Source organism: Galendromus occidentalis, unplaced genomic scaffold, assembly GCF_000255335.2.
Source record: "Galendromus occidentalis unplaced genomic scaffold, Mocc_1.1 scf7180000077483, whole genome shotgun sequence".
In the NCBI taxonomy this organism is placed as follows: Eukaryota; Metazoa; Arthropoda; class Arachnida; order Mesostigmata; family Phytoseiidae; genus Galendromus; species Galendromus occidentalis.
This window is the reverse complement of record NW_003805471.1, coordinates 238,867-260,526: the sequence shown is the minus strand read 5'-3', so window position 1 is coordinate 260,526 and position 21,660 is coordinate 238,867. Positions and strand designations below refer to the sequence as shown.

Below are 21,660 nucleotides of genomic sequence, written 5' to 3'. Positions count from 1 at the left end.
TCCTAAACCTTAGTTCCCCCCCGAGAAACGTAGCGAAAAAAACTCGAGAAGCCGAAATCCATCAACTCACTAAAGGCGGTTTATCGTTCTCAGGACAGCACGATAATGACAGCTTGAGTGAAGCAGGACAAACTTCGGACGCTTCGTTGCGCCACCTTACACGATGGAGGAATACTTACAGGCGAGTTCAGAAGGAATTGCCCAGACTCCGTCGATTCTTCGCGCGCCGAATCGAGACGGGGATGAATAAACCCAGGCTTATTCTCTTACAGGGCGACCTCATCTGGTTCGATCCAGGGGTCGGCTATTCCTTACCCGGAGAAGTTGTTGAGTTTTCAAAGCCCGCCGGCGTAATCATAGTCCAGGTCTGTAGGCGCGATTCACCGGCTGGAGAGTCAAGGATTCCGAATCTGAGGCATCGGGGAAGTATGACTTGGACAGAGAGGAGACCTGATTTTACCTTTTCCGAATGTTCTAGGCTATAGTGGCGGGGCAACCGAAGCCGTTCACGCTTCACAATTTATCAGCTGTCCGACGTCGTGAGGATCTGGGCCCCGATGGAATAGCTGATATCATTTCCATGAATGATCTGTGCGAGGCAAGCATCCTCTGGAATTTGAAAGTCCGTTACGACAAGCAGCATATCTATGTGAGTATTCGATATCGCCACGATTCGTGGGGATGCTAATAAGAAGCGGTATGAAAGCTCAATCAATGCATAAGAAGGCTTAATACTGGCTACACACCGATTTCCCTCTGGGATCGGGTCGAGTTTGGAATTTCTCGTTCATTCCCGCTCTCGACCGGCTATGCTCCTGATGTAAGGCTGGAATAGAGACGACTGAGATTGAGGAGAGAGCGTCCTGACATCCGCGGCGACGAGGATCAAGTTCAAAATCGTGTGGCGACTCCATTTTCCACCGGGTATACCCTGCGCAGTCTGAAATACACCTAAATCCGATTGGGGTAGGGAGGCGAACATCGCGTGGTACAAGTCGTGACAATCCTCAGATCATGCATAGCCACGACCTTGAGTGACTCGTTGAGCTCACGCATGTTCTTTTTCGAATCCGAAACGGCCATGTCGCATGTTCATTCTAGAGGATTCGCAAGCTGTGCAGTAGGGAGTCTCTAGAACGGTCCAATGATATCGTCGTGCAGTTATGGAGACGTTTGCCCCAATCGGATCACACTACCCAGGACTTCCTCCATCAGGGGGCTAGATTAGGCTTCCCATAGGGCCGAGAAGCCGAAATGACGACCCGCTCCGATACATTAGCATCGCGACCGGGAGCCTTGGGGAGAGACCGGGGGCCCATGAGCTTCCGGTTTGATTCGCGTTTGACGACTTCAGAAGGCTGCTGATTCTGAGAATTTCTCACTACGGAACCGAATTTCCTGCAGACTAACATCGGGAGAATCCTAGTAGCCGTCAACCCGTACAAGCTATTCGAGATATATGGTGTCGAGGCGGTCAAGCGTTATGAGGGTCAGATTTTCGGAACTCTGCCACCGTAAGTTCTTGAATATCTCTCGAAAGTATCGAATAGTATAGCTGAGAAGCTTATGATGTGGCCAATAATATTTTATTATCATGATCATGATGATCATGATTATATTGTACAATCTATGCGTAGATTCAGCGAATCTCATCGATTGCAGACACATCTTCGCGACCGCCTCGGCCGCCTACCAGAAGTTGAATAAGAACGCGCTCGAAACGGAAAACCAAGTTGTCGTAATTTCTGGTGAGAGTGGATCCGGCAAAACTGAATCGACGAAATTGATTCTACAATACCTGGCTGCAGTCAACCGATCGTCGAATAATCTGGTTACCGAACAGATTCTCGAAGCCTCACCATTACTCGAGGCTTTCGGGAATGCCAAGACAGTCAAAAATGACAATTCCTCCCGGTTCGGAAAATACATGCAGGTCTTCTTCAAAGGGTGAGGAACACTGGTCTCGATGAGCTCGATCGCGTTCAATCTCTGGACACTAACTCAGCTTCCCGTCCTCTCGCAGCGGAGAGATCACAGGAGCAAGAATCATCGACTACCTCCTGGAAAAGAGTCGTATCGTCACTCAAGCTGCAGATGAGCGGAATTATCACGTCTTCTACGAGCTCCTGGCAGGACTATCAGAACAGGAGAAGGAGAAATACGGTCTCCAATCTGCAGAGAAATATTTCTATCTCAATCAAGGCGGCAGTGTTGCGATCCCTACCAAAAACGACGTAGAGGATTTCCGTTCGTTGCTCGCGGCCATGCAAGTGCTTGGCTTGTCGAGCGAAGAGACCGATATACTCTTCAGGATCCTGGCAACAGTATTACATCTCGGGAACGTTTATTTCCATCGCAAGCCTGTGAGTAAACATTCCAAGGGACTGTCGAGCCGAGGAATACTACTTGTGTTTAACTTGAACCTCTCAGGCATTTTCCATTCTCTTCAGCTCAAACACGGCCAGGAGAGTGTAGAAGTCGGCAGTGAGGCCGAGATCCGTTGGGCGTCTCACCTCCTGCAGGTCCCGATCGAGGGCATTCTCCTTTCCCTGACCACGAAAGCGACCGAAGCACGTGGGGAGCGTCTCCTCACTCCGCTGAATATCGATCAAGCTCTCGACGCTCGTGACGCCATTGCGAAGGCCTTGTACTCGACTCTATTCTCGTGGCTCGTGCATCGAATAAATTCGATCGTTTTCAAGGGTCCTCGCAGAAGTTCGATTGCCATATTGGATATATTCGGCTTCGAATGTCTCGCCGAGAACTCGTTCGAACAGCTATGCATCAACTACGCGAACGAGACTCTACAGAGCTTCTTGAACCGATACGTTTTCAAGGTGAGCATTGCTTTGCAGAGTTCCGTCTGACCGTCGCGTCGGACGGACTCAACACAGCGGCGCGGTGCCCTCCTCTGACGTTCGTCTTTGACGCATTTTTTCTACTTCGGCAGCTGGAACAGGCTGAATATTCGAAGGAACGAATTCAATGGACTCCTCTCGGCTATCCGGATAATCTGCAGGTCATAAACTTGATCGCGAAGAAACCCGTCGGCATTCTGCATCTCCTGGACGACGAAAGTAATTTTCCGAAAGCGAGTGACATATCCTACTTGGAGAAATGTCATTATAATCACGCTCTGAACGAGATTTACTCGCGACCTCGCATGAACTCTCTCGAGTTCGGCATCAAGCACTTCGCTGGCCAAGTTTGGTATTCAGTGGATGGATTTCTCGACAAGAACCGCGACACCCTCAGGTGAGGAAATCTGAAATCACCTGATGAGTAGATGTATTGGATGAGAGACCGATCGGGATACGGAACCGGGGTATTTTCCGCAGGCCGGATGTGACAGAGCTGCTCATCGCCTCCAAAATTCAGATGCTATCGAAAATGTTCCTCCATCGACGTGAGCAGCTCGATCCGAAACCTCGACACGACGGACGTTTCGTCACTATGAAGCCCCGAGCCCCCACTGTAGCGGCTAGATTCCATGACTCACTTCAGGCGCTCGTAGAACAGATGTCTCAATGTAATCCTTGGTTCATAAGGTTCGTAGATGCCACTTCCTTTTCGACACAAGAAAAACACTCCGGCTGCCTCGATTATGCATTTCTTACAAGGCATCGAAAGTTTCAACGATTCAATACACTCTTGCAGATGCCTGAAACCCAACACAGAAAAGACAGCCATGAAATTCGACATGCCTCTCGTCCTCGAGCAAATTCGTTACTCCGGCCTCATAGACACTGTCAAAATAAGGAAAATCGGATACCCGATCCGCTTCAAGTTCTTGCAATTCGTTGACCGGTAGGTTCGGTATGATCCCCACGGCTTAGGGGCTCATCGATGCTACGAACAAGCTGTGCGGGAAGGCAGGGGACCCCAAAAATCTTTCTTCCCAAATACTGTATGCTAGGGGAGATTCGCATTGGGTCGTCAGACCCGCGTAACGATCAAATGGGAAGATGCATTCCATGAGATTGAGAAAGAGATTAAGGAAGGGGGTAGGTTCAATTATTTCCAAGATATGAATTTCATCATTCATCAGACAAACATACACGAGATGATCAGTAAGTCCCTTCAGCGTCTCGGAGTCCTCGTGTTACATCGAGCTCTCTAAGTAAATCTTTAATTGATGCGCGATGTCGGCAGGGGGCGACTATCGTATGTTGGCGGATGCGTCACTCGTCCGAGGACTCTCCGACACTCTCCCTGAATAATCGTCTAGAATCGGGCGAAATATCATCGTGCATCGTCGCTGATCCATTCTAGCGAGCACGAGCACGATGAGGCGCTGTCTCGGACAGTCCGCGTCGGATGCGAGCGGACCGGGGGAGCGTGAAACGAGAGCTCTGTTTGAAACTCGAGGAAAAAAAACTCTCTTCCCGAAGTCTTCCCCGTGAAAGTTGGGTGATGAAAGTATCTGTGTGAGAAATAACCCTCACCCTCCTGAAGCCGTCCGACTAACAGAAAGACAGGCTGGCGAAGCAGCTGGCTTGATCGCATGCGCATCCGTCACACGCAGGAACGCGCACACAGTCTTCAGAGCTAGCAAGTTTTGCTCACGGGCTGCGACCCAAGGGCAGCCAGAGCTACTCCCCTCATTGGAGAGTGGCAATTGCTTAAGCTTCTATTACATGCCATTTTTTCCGGCTGTGATCCGCAAGCATTACCAAAGTGACAGTGAAGATGATGCGACGCAAGTCTCGTTTAGGAGACCCGGTGTATTGTCCAAGCAGCCAACAGCCTTGTGTGCACACGATCGAGACGTCTGATGAAGAGGATATCATCGGGAAGGAATTCGATGCTTATTCGTCCTTCTCATCAACTAACTCGTCTGACTTTGGAACACCGATGAGCTCAGCTGAGTTCATGAGGAGTCAGGCCTCGGACTCTGGCAAAGGCTCGGCGACAGGCAAAGATCTACGAAACCTGATCGCAGTTCGCGATATCTGCTTGGTAGATCGACGCCGACCTGCCAAAAGAGAGTGCAATGGCCGTCGAGGACGTCGTCGGCGACGCCATCCTCGCGATATTTATGTGCTCAGACTGTTGCGTCTTTCTTCGTTTCCGAAAGTGAGTCGGAGAAGACACGTCATCCCAGTGAGAATACCAGTGAAAGTTCAAAAGTCACACAGGAAGCAAAGCATCACGGATTGGCAGCATCAACTATCGTAAGCTAATTGTCGAACTCACTGTAGCTCGCTCGTCCTCCGAGAAGGAAGGGCGATGATTCCGAATCTCTTCGAGACTCGTTCACGAGACCGATCCGCGGAGGACGATATTCGATAGCTCCTCAGACTATTCTTAAATTTTTGATTTCGGTTGATGATCATGAAGAGACATTCAGCGGAGACGATCGCACAGCTCCTTTGAGTTCCGATATCACTTTGGGTTCCCGAGGGATGAGATTTACGCCCCATAGGCAATGAGTTAATTTGGAGGGAATTTTCCTCGCCTTTCCGGCAGAATCCCTCTTTCAAGACCCAGTCGCTCACATTCGATAGGGAGGATGAGCCATTTACCGCGCCCTTCCGTCACAGTCTATTAGTTCACAGCTTTCCATGCGGTAAACTTGATTTCGTGCTTCCACGGAGAAAATAACGATCCCGTGGTCGAATCGACGGCTTCTGCCGTGGAGCGATTCAAGAAAACGAGCGAGTAAGGTGTTTTTGCGTGATGTGCGAAGCATAAGCCCGCTATCCCGCGAGTCACTCTCGACAGCTTCCGCTTCTCGGATCGCTCCTGCAATATCGCCTCTCGTCCCGCGAGTTCATCGAATCCTCGACTCCATTGTGTCAGTTCCTTGAGCGGGAATGGCCCGGGGAGAATGTCCTCCGGACTCCGGACAGTGGATCCCTCCAGGGAAAGTATGCCTCCTAACATGAGAAGCTCCTCGTCACCTAGAATCAGTGTAATCCGTGTGACCGTCACTCTCATGTCAGGATGTACTCAGAACGGAGCAGGTCCGGTAGTTAAGTATTTGATCGGGATCGTAATTTCCAAATGCTCCATCGGGAGCGGAGACAAAGCCCCATTCGCTGGGTGGCGGACATAGCGAAACAACGCCGTGGTTCTCCTTGTGTACTTAAATAGTTCCAAGCCGGGCTCGCAAAGTGTGTTCGTGTTTGCGTGATGCTCGTGTGCCGAAACGGCTCGCCTTCATCCGGAGCTGCGATTTCACCTAGAATGAACCTTGCCCGGCGGGCGAGGGATGCGACCGAAATTTTAAGCTGTCATGATGTTCCTCCTGTCGAAATGAGACGACGACATCCAATTCGATGCAACCCGAGTGCCAAGTTTCCAATCGTGCCGTGTTCCAAGAAAAAGTGGATCCCCGACCCGGGAGAGCCTCTCTTGAAAGAGTAGATTCGATAACATTCTGCTCAGAGCTATCGGTGAGCGTCGGATTCGTTCTGAATTCTCGAAAGTGGCGGGTAGGGGATACTTCAAAGTTTCACGACAACAGTGAAGGAACACGCGCGCTTCCGCTCGCTTCTGTGGAGCTATGGGAAAAAAAGGAAGCCGGCAGTGAAAGAAATAGAACATTCCCGGGAGTGAAGTTTCATTCCGCTTTCGCCCATATCTCGCAGATATTCGTCCGTGCCCTGCTCCTCCCGCCCGCTACCAGAATCGCTCGTAGAATTAAAATGATTAGTTCGCACATTCTTCTGTGGGAGCGACATCGAGCCATCACAGAGAAAGAACACGGCGAATGGGCGCGAATTTTCTCATTTCCGCTCTCGCGACCCGAGTTCTGTAGAAAGTGGTAGAACCATGCCCCCGATCTGAAAAGCATGCTGAGGAAGCTTGATTTCCAGATACCGGTGCCTTCTCGCCGATGAAATCGATCGTACGGCGTCGCCTCGCGATGTTTGCCACAGAATCCTGGAGCAGTTCTCTTCGGAAGAAAATCAGTATCAGCTGGGCAATACAAAGGTTGGTATACCAGCGGTCTCAACTTCCAGAAGAACGAAGATCTTAGAATTATTGTTTGCGGGCCGATGAGATCAAGAATCGATTGACTCTCTCTCGCTGTTTTACTGAATGAAAACGGATAGTTCAAGAACACAGTCGACATGTCGCTATTCGAATATGTCTGATTATCCCGATAACCCGCGAAAACCCCACGGGGGCGGGGAAATCGGAGCCCAATTTTCCAATCTCCAGACCGGGGCACGTTGAGTGCTGGAAGCTCATGGAAGCGCTCGCAAGCATATCCAAGCGTGCCGTCTCACTCAATTCGGCGAATACGGATCTGCAACGATGCACGCAAAGGAAATGCGAGCATCGGAGGCTCGGCACCGAGCAGAAGACTCTTTCAGTCGATGCTGCTCCTCCGGGGCTTGAACGAAAACAAAATAAAGTCCTCTAGCGTAGCCCTCGGAACCTCGAACCCACAGTCTCTCTCCACATGCAGCCGATCAACCCTCTTCGCCCTCTAACGCGTTTCGAACTGCTCTCGCCTCGAGACCGCTCGAGAACCGACTTTCCTGGGCGAGATCTTGTCAAATTGTCTCTGTGTATGTGTTGTGCGTACGTTGTAGTTCTTCACGTGACGCACCGTGACCGCCTCGCTACGGGATGGGCGGATCACGCCGGACATTGTGGAACCAGAAGCAGAATCTGCAAACCACCTGTTGCTCGTCGGTGCAACATGAACGCCGACTGTGATCATTTCTCGAGGACCACGTGAAGTATCATCGACGCCATGCCTTTGTTCGCTTTCAAGGGAAAGGATCACTTGCCAGAAAACTTGTTATTCTCGTTCAACGAGAAAGACTCTATTCATGCGAAGAAAACCAAAACGGCCCCCCGGAGATACAGGAAAAATCCGAGACTGAAAAGCAGCGTCTCCTCGGAGTCTCCGCCGCTGACTCCGGCAGAGCAAACATACTTCCCAGACACTGAGAAGACTGATTTCAACGATAAGTTCGAGAATGAACAATCTGTCTTCTCCAAATCGGAGCGAGTTTCCGTGGGGAAAAACTCGCAGAGCTCCTGGGAACGAGGAGACTCATTCAATCTCTCGGATCCGAGGATAAACTGCGAAAAGGCGGATGGAGCGCTAACGAGTACTCCCGTTAGCAATCAGGACGACATCATCAGAACGTCGAAGCCGGAGAGACAGGCCACTCCGACAGGCGATTCTGCAAGTGGTCGCTCTGCGACTTCCGGTGATCCAGATTGTCACTTGTCGACACATGACGGAAGTACTGTAATTTACTATGATTCCCATGAGAGGCAGACTCCTGTGCAAGAGCAAGATCTCACCCTCGACCCCTACCTGACGCCGGCAGAAGGCAGAAAAACCTCTTTGGATTCCCCCGAAAAAGAAGCCAGTTCCGATTTGTCGGAGCTCATCGCCAGAGTCGAGGATGGCTTGACGTCGTCGATCAACAATCGCAGCGACTTGATCATTAGCAATCAGGATGTCGACGAGAGTGTAAAAAAAGAGATGTTCACAAAGCTCATCGACAGTCTCGGCGAAGTGAGAGACAGCGACGAACTCTTCGAAAATATAATGAGGGATTCTGACGGTTGCGACGACCACCGGAACATTGACGAAGTTCGCGAAAACAGAATCTCCGAGGGAGAGGAATCGAACCGGGCCGGATTTGCGGCTGAGACAAGTCCGATTCTGCCATCCCGAGACACGGACGAGCTTTCGAGAGACGAATGTAAGGGAATGGACTCTCTCGGAAGTTTCGGAGTCGATTTGAACGACAACCGGATACCCGAAGCCGTTGACGTTGAGGACGTACCCACCGTGAGTGAGACTCGGAACGCTGTCGGGAAAGACGTCACTGATGGGATCGAGCGGAATACGGACTCGCTAGAAGAGAGGAAACCCTTCGAGATCAGTCCAATGGGTTACAACGAGAGAGGCATCGATGTCGATGTCCCTTCGGCTCTCGTTCCGTCAATCACGCTCCGCAGACCCCTGCCAGAGGTGCCCTATGGAAACATGCAGAACTTGCGGAAAAAGCGTCGACTGAGCGCCTTTCTGGACCGTATTTTCGGTCGCCTGAAATCGAAACATTCGAAAGCGGATTCCTATGGGTCGAATGATCCATCTTTGAGCTTGTCGCCGGCCGGATCGTCTCGAACCCTGAATCCTAAGAGACACAGCGTTGCGGCTTTCAATTTTGATATGCGGAGTCGAGAAACTCGGAGTTTGCCACGACCAATGAGCCTCATCGGCTCCATTGCGCTGAGCAGTTCAAAGTACTACGAACTGAGTAGCACTGCCGATCGGACCAACCAGCGGAACGGTAAATTCGTCATCACGAGTAACGTCTACGATATTCTATCGGACCTACGCGATGAGCAGAATCAGTCAAAAAAGAAGGACGACGACGACGCCGCTGCCGCCGCCGCCGCTGCGACCACATCAAAGGAGAGATCAGCCTCGGAGAGCGACGTCATTGAGGAGAGTCCGGACAAGCCACAAGATTCGCCAGTTGACGTTGCGGTTGAACCCGTCGAGCTCAGGATGCGCGAGAAGAGGAGTCCCGCACGGTCAAATGCTTTCTACAGGGACATACCTATCGTGGGATCCCTCCCGAAGAGGCACAGTCTCGGTGTTCTGAATCAGGACAGGGTAATGAAACCAAAATCAGCTTCCAAAATTCGCGGCCCACAGCCCGAAAGGGATCCGCCCGGCACGGCGAACGGCGCACAAGAAGACTGTACAACAAGAGGACTTGTTGCGAACGGTGGTTGCAAGACCTCCGCATCAACGCCGAGCTCATGCCCTCAGAACGGATCGATCAGCGCGATCTGCGACACCGTGCCGTCCAGACAAAATAATCCTAGACGATTGACTGAATTCACCAGTAGACGATTCCGAAGTATTTTTGATGTCGGCTGGTTCGAGGACGATCTCCCGATGCGAGTTCCTATCCTTTTTCATGTCTCGTCACTCGTAAGTCATGGGAATAGGGACCGGTTCATGTTCCGGTCCGCAGATTCACGACAACATTGTCCCTCTCCGACTCTCAAACGCTCCGTAGCCTTCGGTCGGCTAACTCCAATGCCCTCGTCTCGTTTCAGGTGTTCCTGCGAGAGCCCCTGGAACAAATTCTCGACCAGGCCCGAGTGGCGACCATACGTAGTGCAATTGTCTTGATTCAGAAAAATATCCGTGGATATCTCGCGCACAAGCGATACGACCGTATGAAGGAATCCGCAGTGAAGATCCAAGCCACGTTCAGAGGACACCTTCAACGTCAGAGATTCCTGCAGGTGAGACCACTCTCCTGAGCTGACGCTCAGCTGGCTCGCGATGAAGACGCACTCCAAATGTATAATATAGGCGTACATGTGAGGAAAATCGAATCCCATCAACAGTTCCGACGTGGTGTAGTCCGTGTACAAGCGAATTGGCGAATGATCCGCGCCAAGAGAGAATATTCTCGGCTGCGTCAGGTTGCGGCAGCCAGAAGGGAACAGGAGAAGAAACTGCAAGAAGCCGAAAGGGAGCGCCGGAGCCACGAAGACCGGGAGCGTGAGAAGAGGGAGCGCGCAACCTTCCAACATCTCGAAATTCCTGCCGAACTTGGAGTGGCTCTATCGAGAGCAGACGGTAAGACGGGGACGAAATTACTGAATGCTCCGAAAGGATCCTAGAGCTTCGACTGCTTTCTTGATTCATTTTTTTGTCTCTCCCATCTACAGAATGGCAATGCGCTCAAACTGAGCGTAACATCGTCAAGGCAAACGAGCGGCCACAGCGACGTCCGCGCCGAGTACCCACTCTGCCGGCAGACATCGACAGCCATATGTTCACGAAGTTCACAAACATTTACTTCAAGAACCATCAATGGGGACTGAAGAAAGAACCCATCAAGAGCCCCTTCCTCGCGAAATCTAACGAGCAGGATAGCATAGAGGCCGTGGCCCTCTTCAAATTGGTGAGTGCATCGGTGAGGGGCTCGGAGCCACATATCGAAGGAGCAAGACGGACACCCATTTGACTTTGGCTTGTTTTTTGGTAGATTCTACGCTTCATGTACGATCCGAATCTCAGTGGTAATGAGGAGAGACTGGTTGGAGACTATCTCGTTCAACGAGGTCTAGCTCGACCTTCGCTGAGAGATGAAATCTATTGTCAATTGGCGACGCAGACCTACAACAATCCCGATGCGGCTTCCCGCAATCGCTGTTGGTTGCTCATGTCGAATTGCTTGTCCTGCTTCCCTCCATCGCGCACACTGTACAAATACCTCCTGAAATATGTCTCCGATCATGGTAAGGGCATTTTCCTCAGAGCTACTCACCGGAGGGCTCTCCCCCTTCCTTCGCTCCCCGGAATGCCAACACTTCATGTCGCCTAATGCGTTTTCCTCGCAACAGCTGGAGCGGACAACTATGCTTGCCACTGTCAGCGTCTCCTCTTGCGTATCGGTGCAATGGACGCGAAATTGGCTCGAACATATCCTCCGTGCCTCCTGGAGTGGCGCAACAACTCGAATCGGTTCCAGATGGGTCTCGAGGCTCTTTTCTACGATCAACTCGACCCGTTAGACAACGTTCCCGTGATTGAAGCCAACTCGTGGAGCACCGGACAAGCTTTCGCCGCTGAGTTGTTGCATACGCGAGGAATCGAAGAGACATTCGGCTGGTCGACGGATCTTATCGAAGACGGTGTGACGTATTCACTGAATGGCTCCGATTACCTCATGGACTTGATCTCGGAGACCGAGATCGCTCCAGGTTTCGAGACCTGCAAGAGCTACTATCTCGTATCGGCAGAACGTCCGCGCAAGGGAAACATGGTCTCCGACGGTCCTCACAACCCAGATAAATACAATGTTTACGAGGTGGACTTCAAGGAATTGCCACCTTTGCCTTCGAATCCACCCCCAGCGAACAGAGGTCGTCCGAGGCTAGCTCAGAGAAACGTTCCGTCCCAGCTGCCATCAATGGAACGCGCAGCGCATCACATGAGCACCGACGCTCTCGGTAAATGCCGTCAAGGGAATAATCGCGGATCTATCAGCCCCGAATGTCCGACCGACAAGCTTTCTTGAGTGAGTTTCTTTGTACCTATGCAGGCATCGGGCCACCTATGAGCAGCGGGACCCTCAGGGAGACGTGTCCGATGCGGAGCCGATCAATGGATGACTTGCTCGATGGGGATCGCGAGGGTCCACTCCCTCTGTCGAAGAGAAGCGCTCTTAACGACAGATATTTCGAGATGCGACGAAGTCACCAGCAGCTGACAAACCAGGACCAGGGCAGCACGAACAGCGATCCCGGTGAGTTAAGGCGGAACATTCCGTCACGATTCTGGCTACGAATCCAAATCTAACGTTCGAGAGGATTATTGAGCCACGAAATGCCGGGCGCAAGAATACTTCATCAGCCTCACTGACTATGGGTTGGACTTTCCACAGACGACAACCTGTTACCGCTGAGCACCAGATCACGCCTGAATCATCGCTACCTCTCCCCGAGCTCTCAGGAGGAGCACGGACTCACAGCGGGAACGGAAATTTCAGAACTTTCCCCCGTCGCCGGAAACCGGAGTCACCCAGCGTGGCAGAAGAAACTAGGTTTGAGCGCATCGGCCCTGAACGATCGTTACTTCGACGGCGCGGACTGCACGCCCTCTAAATTGGTGACCGAGAATCACATCGAGCCGCAGGACAAGTTTTCGGCGCGTCCCTTGGCCTCCAGGGCCGACCTGAAATATCCTCGACATCCGAAGACCAAGAGAGCCGCAGGATCTCAGAGAGGTGGTCGCGCCGGCGAATACGTTCGCTCATCCGCAATGTCGGATTGTTCGGAAGCGCCCTCTCTGGCTTCACACGTGCGGAACGTGAAGGTTCCCTCGCATACGGCTGATTTGGACCAGTATCTAGACGAGCTGTTCAATCCTGTGCTCGACCAGGACGACGGTCTGTCAGACGCGAGGTCCTTGGCTGCGAGTCTCAAGGGCAGGAACAGAGATTTCGATGACGACTCTCTCATCGAAGCTATGAGCGATCCAGTGAGGCTCTCGAGGAAAATCAAAGGGATGCTGCTCGAGGACGAAGACGGTAGGCTGCGGCGAAGTCCATGATGAGGAATATGTGAATGATCGGGCTGGGCGAAATAATTTATTTCTACTTCTGTCCTTTGAAGCAATCGGCTCGAAAACTCCGGATCCCGTGTTTCCACCGCCGATTCCTCCTCCGATGCCACCGACGGATGCGCCATTCCAATCTATGATGCCGGTCATACCACTCCTACAACCCCTGGAAGTGCAGACGGCCTCTTTGAGCTTCGAAGACGATGATCTCTCGTTGGCTGAAGACTCACTCGGCATCTGTGATCCGATCGCTCTGAGCGCCCGCATAAAAGGCGTCACGGACGGCATAGGAACATTAGATCAGGGTGCTGCTCTCCAAGCAAATGCTCTTTTCGGTTTCAATCCTCAGCAGTTGCAGGGTCCCAACAGTCCAGGAAATAACAGCGGTAAGATCGCTTGGAGATTGAGAGACCTCGAATTGAAAAAACGCGGAATGTTTAGTGTCCGAACCGCAACGCAAATCTGATCATATTCCGTATTGATTCGTCGCGGATAGGAACCCAGTCCGGTAGCGGGCCGGGACTTCCCCCCTCTATCAGAAATCCTGTATAGGGAGAGCGCCCAGAGTCCAAATCATAGATCACTGTTCGCTAAATCTTCCTCAAAATTCATACACGATCCGACTGTCGAGCTGAATCTTAGGCGATAGAAGGAACATAGTAGACGAACTAAGAGCTCTCTCAACTGTAGGAGGAGCCTCCGCTGCTAACAATAGTGGAAACACTCCGGGCTTTTATAACGTCCCCCTGTATAATGTATCAGGTAAAATGAGTCCCCAGTCTCCCTTGACTTAAGTTAGCTCCAACGGTGCAAGCATCCCTGGTCTAACTTAATCTACTGCACATTACTCGGTATCCTCATTCTCGCACTGTCTCTCAGAAATCCACGCTCGAAGCTAGTGATATCGTGAATTTCACAGCGTAAAAAAATGGGGCTGGGTGCGATGATGCGAGCTCGATACGATGACCCGCGCCCCCATGAACGGGGATCCGCGTTATGTTCGCACGCTCCTCAGACTTTCATCCAGGTTCGGTTTCTTCTCTTCTCAAGTGACGGTGTCCACTGCACTGCAAAGTTTTGAACGCGAAAAAAGAACTAGGTCGATAGAAAGACCGTCTTCGAGATCGCACGCGGGGACATTGTCTGGCACTGAGTCGATTCGGGGAAATGAATCAACTGATTGGCGACGGAGTCGATCAAGTTGATTACGATGCTCGCAATCTACATCCATCTGACTGTGAGATGTTCACTTCTAGGAATGACGGTCCCGATGGTCGACGCGAGCCAACTCATCCAACAACAAGTTCTGCAACAGCATATGATGCAACTCCAGCAGAGAGCCTTCCTAGCCAGCGCTGTCCAGCAGAACCTTCAGATACAGCAACAATTGATGCAGCAGAGCGCCGCCCTCCAGCAGCTCTTGCAGAGCACGGTCATAGGGGGCACGATGTCGCCGAGCGAAGAAGGCCAGAGCCTGCAATCAACCACTTCGGCGCCAGCGAATCTACAGAAGAATGTTTTTCATCCTTCCGCAGTGAACCTTATCAACCCGATGATGCTCGGTCAAAACTCGCCCGGTCAAGATTCATCGGCACCTCATTCCGTACCTCCGTTACCGACCCAGCCGAGCAAATTCAAAAAGTATTCGCCCGAGAAATCTTCATCCAGTGGCGAGAACAGGAGTAATTTCCAGAATGTTTTGTCGGAACTCAAGATGAAAACTGGAAGCTCGCTCCCAGATCCCCCGTTATCGCCCACATCGGCGAAAAAAAGAGCAGCCGATCTTTACGGAAGAGCTAAAACCATTCGAATCGGCAAATGGCGGTGGCCGCCTCCTCGCGATGAGAAGGGTAATTGCGTGGCCGCCCCGGGCCAACCAACGTCGTTTAGTGAATTCAAGAAACTGAAACGGGAGGCTAAGAAGCAAGCAAAAAAAGACGTTGGTCTCGCCGCACCCGACGACGACGATATCGAAGTGAGCTCCTCCGACGATGAGCGCTACATAAACGGCAACCCGTACAACCAGGCTCCCAATCATGGAAGCGACTACGTACCGAGAACGAACAAAGATGAAATCATCAAAGCTTTTGAAGGACGCTCCCGACCCGATCCTGGCTCGATCGGGAAAATTCGCATCAGCAATGAGATGAAATCGAAACTAGAGCAGCTTACGATCGATCACTCGGTGCGTTCGAAGGGTTCGTCGGCGAAAGGCCCCGTGTCATCGAGCGGTCATCTGGCATCGGCGTTCAAGCTCAACGAGGATCGAAAAAACGTATTAGAGCGACAACTGCAAGGCTGGTCGGATAATCAGGGCCACAAGTGGACGGATGGAAGAGCTACGCAGGCATCGCGGGCCGGACAAGAATCGGATGCCGAAAGCTTCCATGTCGACAATCTCGTCAAGAACAAAATCAGGAAAATGGAACGCGCCTCGCAACAAATAAACACCACGGTATATCACGCCATTGATCCGGCTTCCTCCACGCCAATCGTCGGCACAGCTTACGGGTTCGTATTCGAATGAATAGGACATGAGGTATTCCGACGTGACTCGCTCATGAGTTCCGTCGGCACATGGCCGCACATAGATGCCGTACACATCGTATGTCCGCGATGCTAGCATAACCAAAGACGCCGATTCTTCAGGTATGATGAGAACAGCTGCCCCGACTCACCGGCTCTAGTTCAGAACAAGAAGAATCAGAGGAATCAACTCGGCCCCCCTCCCCCACCGCCAGCGTCGAAGAACAAAAAACATCCGGAATGTAAGCGTCGACTAGATGAATTGATCCAGGGTCTCGAGAGCGGACCGCCCACTGACAATGTTTCGTTGCAGATGAAGACGTCAAACAGACGGCAGCTGCAATAACGGCCCCTGAGCGCAGTCGACATCCAGCACCGCAGCACATGCAGACGAAACTGTTCCCTTTGCCTCAAACTCCTTTCTTGATGTACACGAAGACCCGATGGGAGCTTCGGATTCGGAAGGAAGTATTCTCACCGCTGGAAACGCTGGAAAACCCCAAGAAGATTCATCTTGTCTTTGCTCAAATCATCCGGGAGATATCCTCGGGAACGACGTTGCGGCTCACCTTACCAGAAATCAACAAAATACGCGCCCTCTTGTCGGAGTTCGGCATCACTGAGAACAACGTGAACGCGACTGCTCATAAGCTACAAACGAAGAAGGCGATCATCCAGCAATGCAAAGAATTCCCTAATTATTTCTCGCGTATTTTCCCGATTTCGGGGGGACGACATCATCCGAACGCTGAGATGCTCGGGGTGTCGCATTCCGGACTCCGTTTATTGAAAAAAGTTTCGGAACTCAACCACGACTATCTGGACGTCCTGGAAACGATACCCTTCGAGGAAGTGGCCGACGTTATTCTAGCGAAAGTGTCGACGGTCCAACTTTTGCTTCGCAATGGAGGCTGGCTGACTCTGTACTCACCGAAAGCTCCGCACATTCATGCCATTATAGATCAATTTTCACAAGAGGCATTACAAGAGACCGGTATCGAGTTCGTTCGCGCCATCGCTGACTATGAAACATCGGAGGAGAGTTTATTGAGCTTCAGACGCGGTGACATCATCCGAATCCTCAAATCTTCTAATGCAAATGTGGCCAAAGGTAATTGTGACCGGTACCTTCGATCTAGCGAGCACTCAGCGGCCAAACAGTCGCGCCGTCCGAGATTTCCCTCCAACTGGCCACCTGTTTGAGTGATTCATACATCACTCGGACCGCAATTTCATATACATAATACATATGTATGTAGGTTTGAGCTCATGAGGCGTTTGCTTTTCAGGATGGCTCTACGGAGCTCTGGATACCGGAAAAGCTGGCTTATTCCCTGTCGAGTACGTGACGGCTCTGCAAAGCACAGCGAATGGCCCGATATCGCAGCATCCTCATGCTTTCTGGAATGCTGAGCAGAAGGCAAGTTCAGAGCTACCGCAGGGATGTGTATGATTCAATTGATCCCTAATTGCAAGCAACCGCCTGCATGATTCATTCCCTGAGCTGCACGCCGGACGACGCGACGTCGGCCAAAAAGCCTACGACCCTCTCGGCTGGACTCCTTCGGAGCTATATCTCGAAGCTTGCGGGACGATGTTACAGGAGAGTGAGAGAAGCTCCTCTCAGGACGCCGTCTCTGGGTGTCTTTTATGGGGTCCTCATAAGGAGGGTCTATTCTCGGAGAGCGCGCTCTCTGGTCCCTCGCCCGATTTCCCGAACGTCCGGGAAGTTTCATTAGCGACGTGCGTTGGAAAACAAAAGCTCGCGAGGGACTCGAGCGCTTCCTTATACGCTCCTAGGCACCCCCTGTCACTGTGGCTGATACGGAGCATTCAGAAGTTTGAGGAGACGTTCATGACTGAGCCTGAGGTTGGGAGTCTACGATGTTCGCTTGGTTCAGATCCTGCTTAAAGTGTCCGTGCGTGGCCGCCAGAACGATAAGTAATGTTGTTACCATCGAGATGGAAACATCCGTCACGTACACGGAAGAAGCCAGTGAAATATCCGTTCCAGAAGAATCTCAAGCTAATTATCTCGATTTCGGATATCAAACGAGAGCTTCACATCAACCCACAGGATCAAGGTGCCTCCTCACTGAGCTGTTGCATATCTCGTCAAAACAGATTTGCATGTTCCCGCGGGATTACCTACCCGTGTAGCGAAAATGCCCACCCCTGCAAGGAAGAATTGAACGTCTCGAATCTTTCTCAGACAGATATCTGTCTGTTCCTTTCAATCCATGGGAGGAAAGTCTGCTGCGGACTCGCAAGACGAGAGTTGGAATTACCTATGCGCATTCGATCGAAGGAATGCTGTTTTTACAATCGTCAGCTGCTATCTGTGCGACCGATGCCAGACCGAATAGCATGGGTCTCCTGAGCTGTCGACTCACTTTTGAGATACGGCAACGAGTCCATTGACAACCATTGGTCCTGACGACTGAATGCCGAAGGACTCTCCTCGAACGTCATGCACTGGGGATCTCCAAGCTGTCGTGAGGAAGAAGATTCAACTTCTTCTCAGCGACAACATCCGAGCGATCGGCTGAGAGCGTGGAGGGATTCCTTCGGGCTTTCCAAGTTTTGATTGCAAGAATTGAATCCGTGTAAAGCTTTCACGTTTGTTTCTTCTCTTCAAGGACGAAACGCGCACCCACTCAACTCGTGAGCTGAAGGGAATGCCTCTCGATGGACAAAAAAGAATGCCGCTGCAGGAATCCAACGGTGTTCCGGGCGTAACGAATGGTCACAATAACAACTTCACCGGCCTATCGGATAATGAGATGGAGAACAGCTTTTCCGGAGGCCGTAACAACCCGCAACCAGACTCGAGCAAGTTCTCCATGCTCCAGTTCGCGATGTTCAACTTCCGTGACAGCTTAGACAAGTACGACGTTCTCAGAGATCGGGAGAACTCAATACGCGGTAGCATCAAGATGTTGGAATCATTGAAGCAGAGCAAACAGGTAATACGATTGAGCTAGTGACGCCTCCGTAGAATCCGAAATTTCTGGGAGTATCATTTTCCGACCATTCGTCGAACGAGGGACCGAGCGCGAACGATAACTCTGTGCCATGAAATTCTCTCCTGACGAATTTCCTGATCGGGGAAAATCCTCTTCTAACTGAGTCCTGTGTATGGAGATGTCACGAACGGGGTCCCTCTCAGAAGTGATACTCTAAGAGGGTGGAGAGCTCGCAAACACGAAGCTTCGTTATGCGAGAAATCTGTCGCTTTGCGCGGAACCCTCAAGGACGATAGTTTCCGTGGGCTCGGATGTCTCATTATTGTGCGGATGATCAGGATTATCTTGACAGCAAAATGGTACATCGAACTTCATACATTTCAGCAGGGCAAGAAGAAAGGCAAGAAAGGCGACGACGACTCAGATTGGACCTGGAAAGAGCTGACCGAACTGGTGAAATTCAGCAAATCCCCCTTGCAAAAGTCACTTCTGCCGTTGGAGTCACCCGAATTGACTAAAGTTGCTGTGGACTGCTTTCTCCAAATCATGCGATACATGGGCGACTACCCGATGGCGAAGGGAAACCTCGAAGTGGACAGTGTCTATGCGGTATTGAGTACCCTGCACAAGTATCCGGTGCTGCACGACGAGATCTACTGCCAAATAATGAAGCAGTGCACGAACAACAAGTCGTCCAGACCGGAATCCTGCCAGAAAGGCTGGCGTTTGTTCTCCATAATCACCGCGTACTTCGACTGTAGTGAAAATTTGCGTCCATATCTATTCCATTTCCTCAATACGGCAGCCCACGATAAGAGACGCGCCTACCATGGAACTGCCGGCGTGTGTCTCTTGAATCTCAGGAAAACATTCCGATATGGTGGGAGGAAAAATGTGCCGTCTATTGAGGAGATCGCGGCCATCTCTGCAGGCCGAAATTCTAAGCGCCAAATGTACCGCTTACCGGGAGGAACAGAGCGTATAATCAACACGAGGTCGACAACTGTTGTGGACGATATTATCGAGGATATATGTTCTGTTCTTGGAGTCACAGATTTATTAGAGATGGAGGAATTCTCCCTGTATTGCATCGTAGAAGGAGGTGAGTCAGTTTTACGCACCGCCAGACGCTTATGTACGTCCAGATCTGACCGCGTCGGGCTAAAACCTTCGATGCTTCTGAAATCATTCCACAGATCCGTTCACAATGCCCCTGAGTAGGGATGAGTATATTTTGGATGTCACGACAGAACTCTTGAAGAACGGCCACGTGTTCTACTTGATTTTCTGTCGATCCGTCTGGTACTATAATCTGAGGTGAGTCTAGTGGGAGCACACAATTGGGACGCTTAGGAAAACCCACTCCGGAGAGAATGAATCCTCGAATGAAACTGCGGATGCGTCCAGGCACCTCACTTGACCGCTCTTCTGTATCGTCAGGTTGGACAATCAGCTCTACATCGAGGTGATCTTCAACCAAGTCGCTCCCGACTACTTGGAGGGTCTGCTGTTAGTGACCGAAGGTGACGGACTATCCGCTGCGGCTGTGGCAGACATCGCGCACATTGCGTCTCTTCTGCATCGAGCGGCGGACATGCAGCATATGCCGACCAAGTGGGTGACGAGCGCCTAATTGATGTAAATCTGACTCGGTTCTCGTGTAGCGTCAGAAAGACTGAAAGGAATCTTTTCCCCCTCAGGGACGAGGTGAAGTACCTCCTGCCGAAACCCGTACTTCCGATGAAGGAAATCAAGCCCCCCCAATGGGTTGAGATGGTTCAGGCACACTGGAGCAGAATGCTCACCATGAGCAACACAGAGGCGAAAGCTCAATGTCTGAACATTCTCCAGAGATGGGCCCTGTTCGGAAGCTGCTTTTTCGCTGTCAAATGGATGCGAGGCGAAAACTCGGCGGTCGAACAGATACTGGCGCTCAACAGAGACGGTGTTCATTTCCTCGACGTGCAGAGTCATGTGAGTTTCCCATTTCCCAGCCTCGGTTGTTCGTCGAAAGAACGGAGCGGCGTCTGTGTCGTGGGCTCAAAATTCTCTCCAAGCCAGCAGAGTTAGCGGGAAGGAGGCCAGTCGAATCCAGCTCAGAACATTGACTATTACCTTGTATGTGGACTGAAGCGAATCAATTTCTCTATTTTCAGGAAACTGTGTGGATGCAGCCCTTCTCTGAGATAATTTCTACGAGGAAGGTACAAGCGGAGGACGGGACTCTATTCCTGGATATGAAATGCGGGAATCTCATGCAACAGAAAATCACGCGTATCCAAACGGATCAGGCTCATGAAATATCGAGACTGGTCCGACAGTATATAAACATAGAACACGGTCTCCAGGGCAAAGCTCAGAAACCTCCCGGCCAAAATATTACGTTAAGTCGCCACTGAGAGGCTCGTTGACGTATAACTAGCGGCAGAAATCTGGAAGGCGAGCGACTGATCGAAACTGGTGACGGCTGCCGCCATTTGAATCGTCTATTTTGCCAATCGCGTCTAGCCACGAGCGGTCGTTCTCTGTGCTGCTTTCTCGCCATCCCATTCGCCGAAATGATTCGACCCCGAAACTAAGAGGAGCTTAACATTTGAAGAGCCGGATAATTCTTTAGACATTCACTGAGATGAACGAAAACGTCCGACACGCAAGACATCGAGCTCGAGTTGAGCTGATGAATGGATGCGGTGATGTTGAGCCCCCGTGACGGATCATTCCAAGTTGGGAAGGTATCGGTGCATGGAATCACTTTCCGATGAAGCTGGGGAATGACAGCCCCGATTCGCTCACGTTCTCCACCGGCGCCGGCCCTCGGCACCGCCAAAGTCAATGGTCGAGTTGGGGAAGTCCGGCCGAGCGGGGAGAACTTCGACACTTCTACAACGCACAGGAAAAGCGAAATATGTCGAAAGAGATTCCAACACACTGCATGACGATCGCATTCCAAATAGGCAAGATCTGCTGAGACATCTGACCGGATGATGTCCTCATTCATGGGGGCAATGAAATCGAATGAGAGAAGCATAATATACATGCGGCCATCCTCGTGTAATAAATCTAGACAGTAACCTGTGAAGTCAGTGAGTA

General features: G+C 51.3%; 1 protein-coding gene across 1 annotated transcript; it reads left to right on the top strand.

The window, feature by feature from the left end:
* The first annotated feature begins 242 nt into the window (after positions 1-242).
* On the top strand, positions 243-21,136 carry Myo10A (unconventional myosin 10A). Its single transcript, XM_029112064.1, has 29 exons — positions 243-365; positions 479-649; positions 1,405-1,514; positions 1,663-1,947; positions 2,024-2,363; positions 2,451-2,837; positions 2,951-3,255; positions 3,339-3,548; positions 3,658-3,807; positions 6,822-6,939; positions 10,057-10,248; positions 10,354-10,588; positions 10,681-10,916; positions 11,001-11,253; positions 11,359-11,967; positions 12,060-12,263; positions 12,402-13,061; positions 13,132-13,464; positions 13,772-13,840; positions 14,335-15,589; positions 15,728-15,846; positions 15,918-16,715; positions 16,894-17,023; positions 18,240-18,570; positions 18,955-19,672; positions 19,767-19,887; positions 20,011-20,184; positions 20,271-20,544; positions 20,727-21,136. Exons 1-29 carry the CDS (start codon positions 243-245, stop codon positions 20,967-20,969), a joined length of 9,153 nt encoding a protein of 3,050 aa, XP_028967897.1. The 3' UTR covers positions 20,970-21,136.
* The last annotated feature ends 524 nt before the right edge of the window (positions 21,137-21,660 follow it).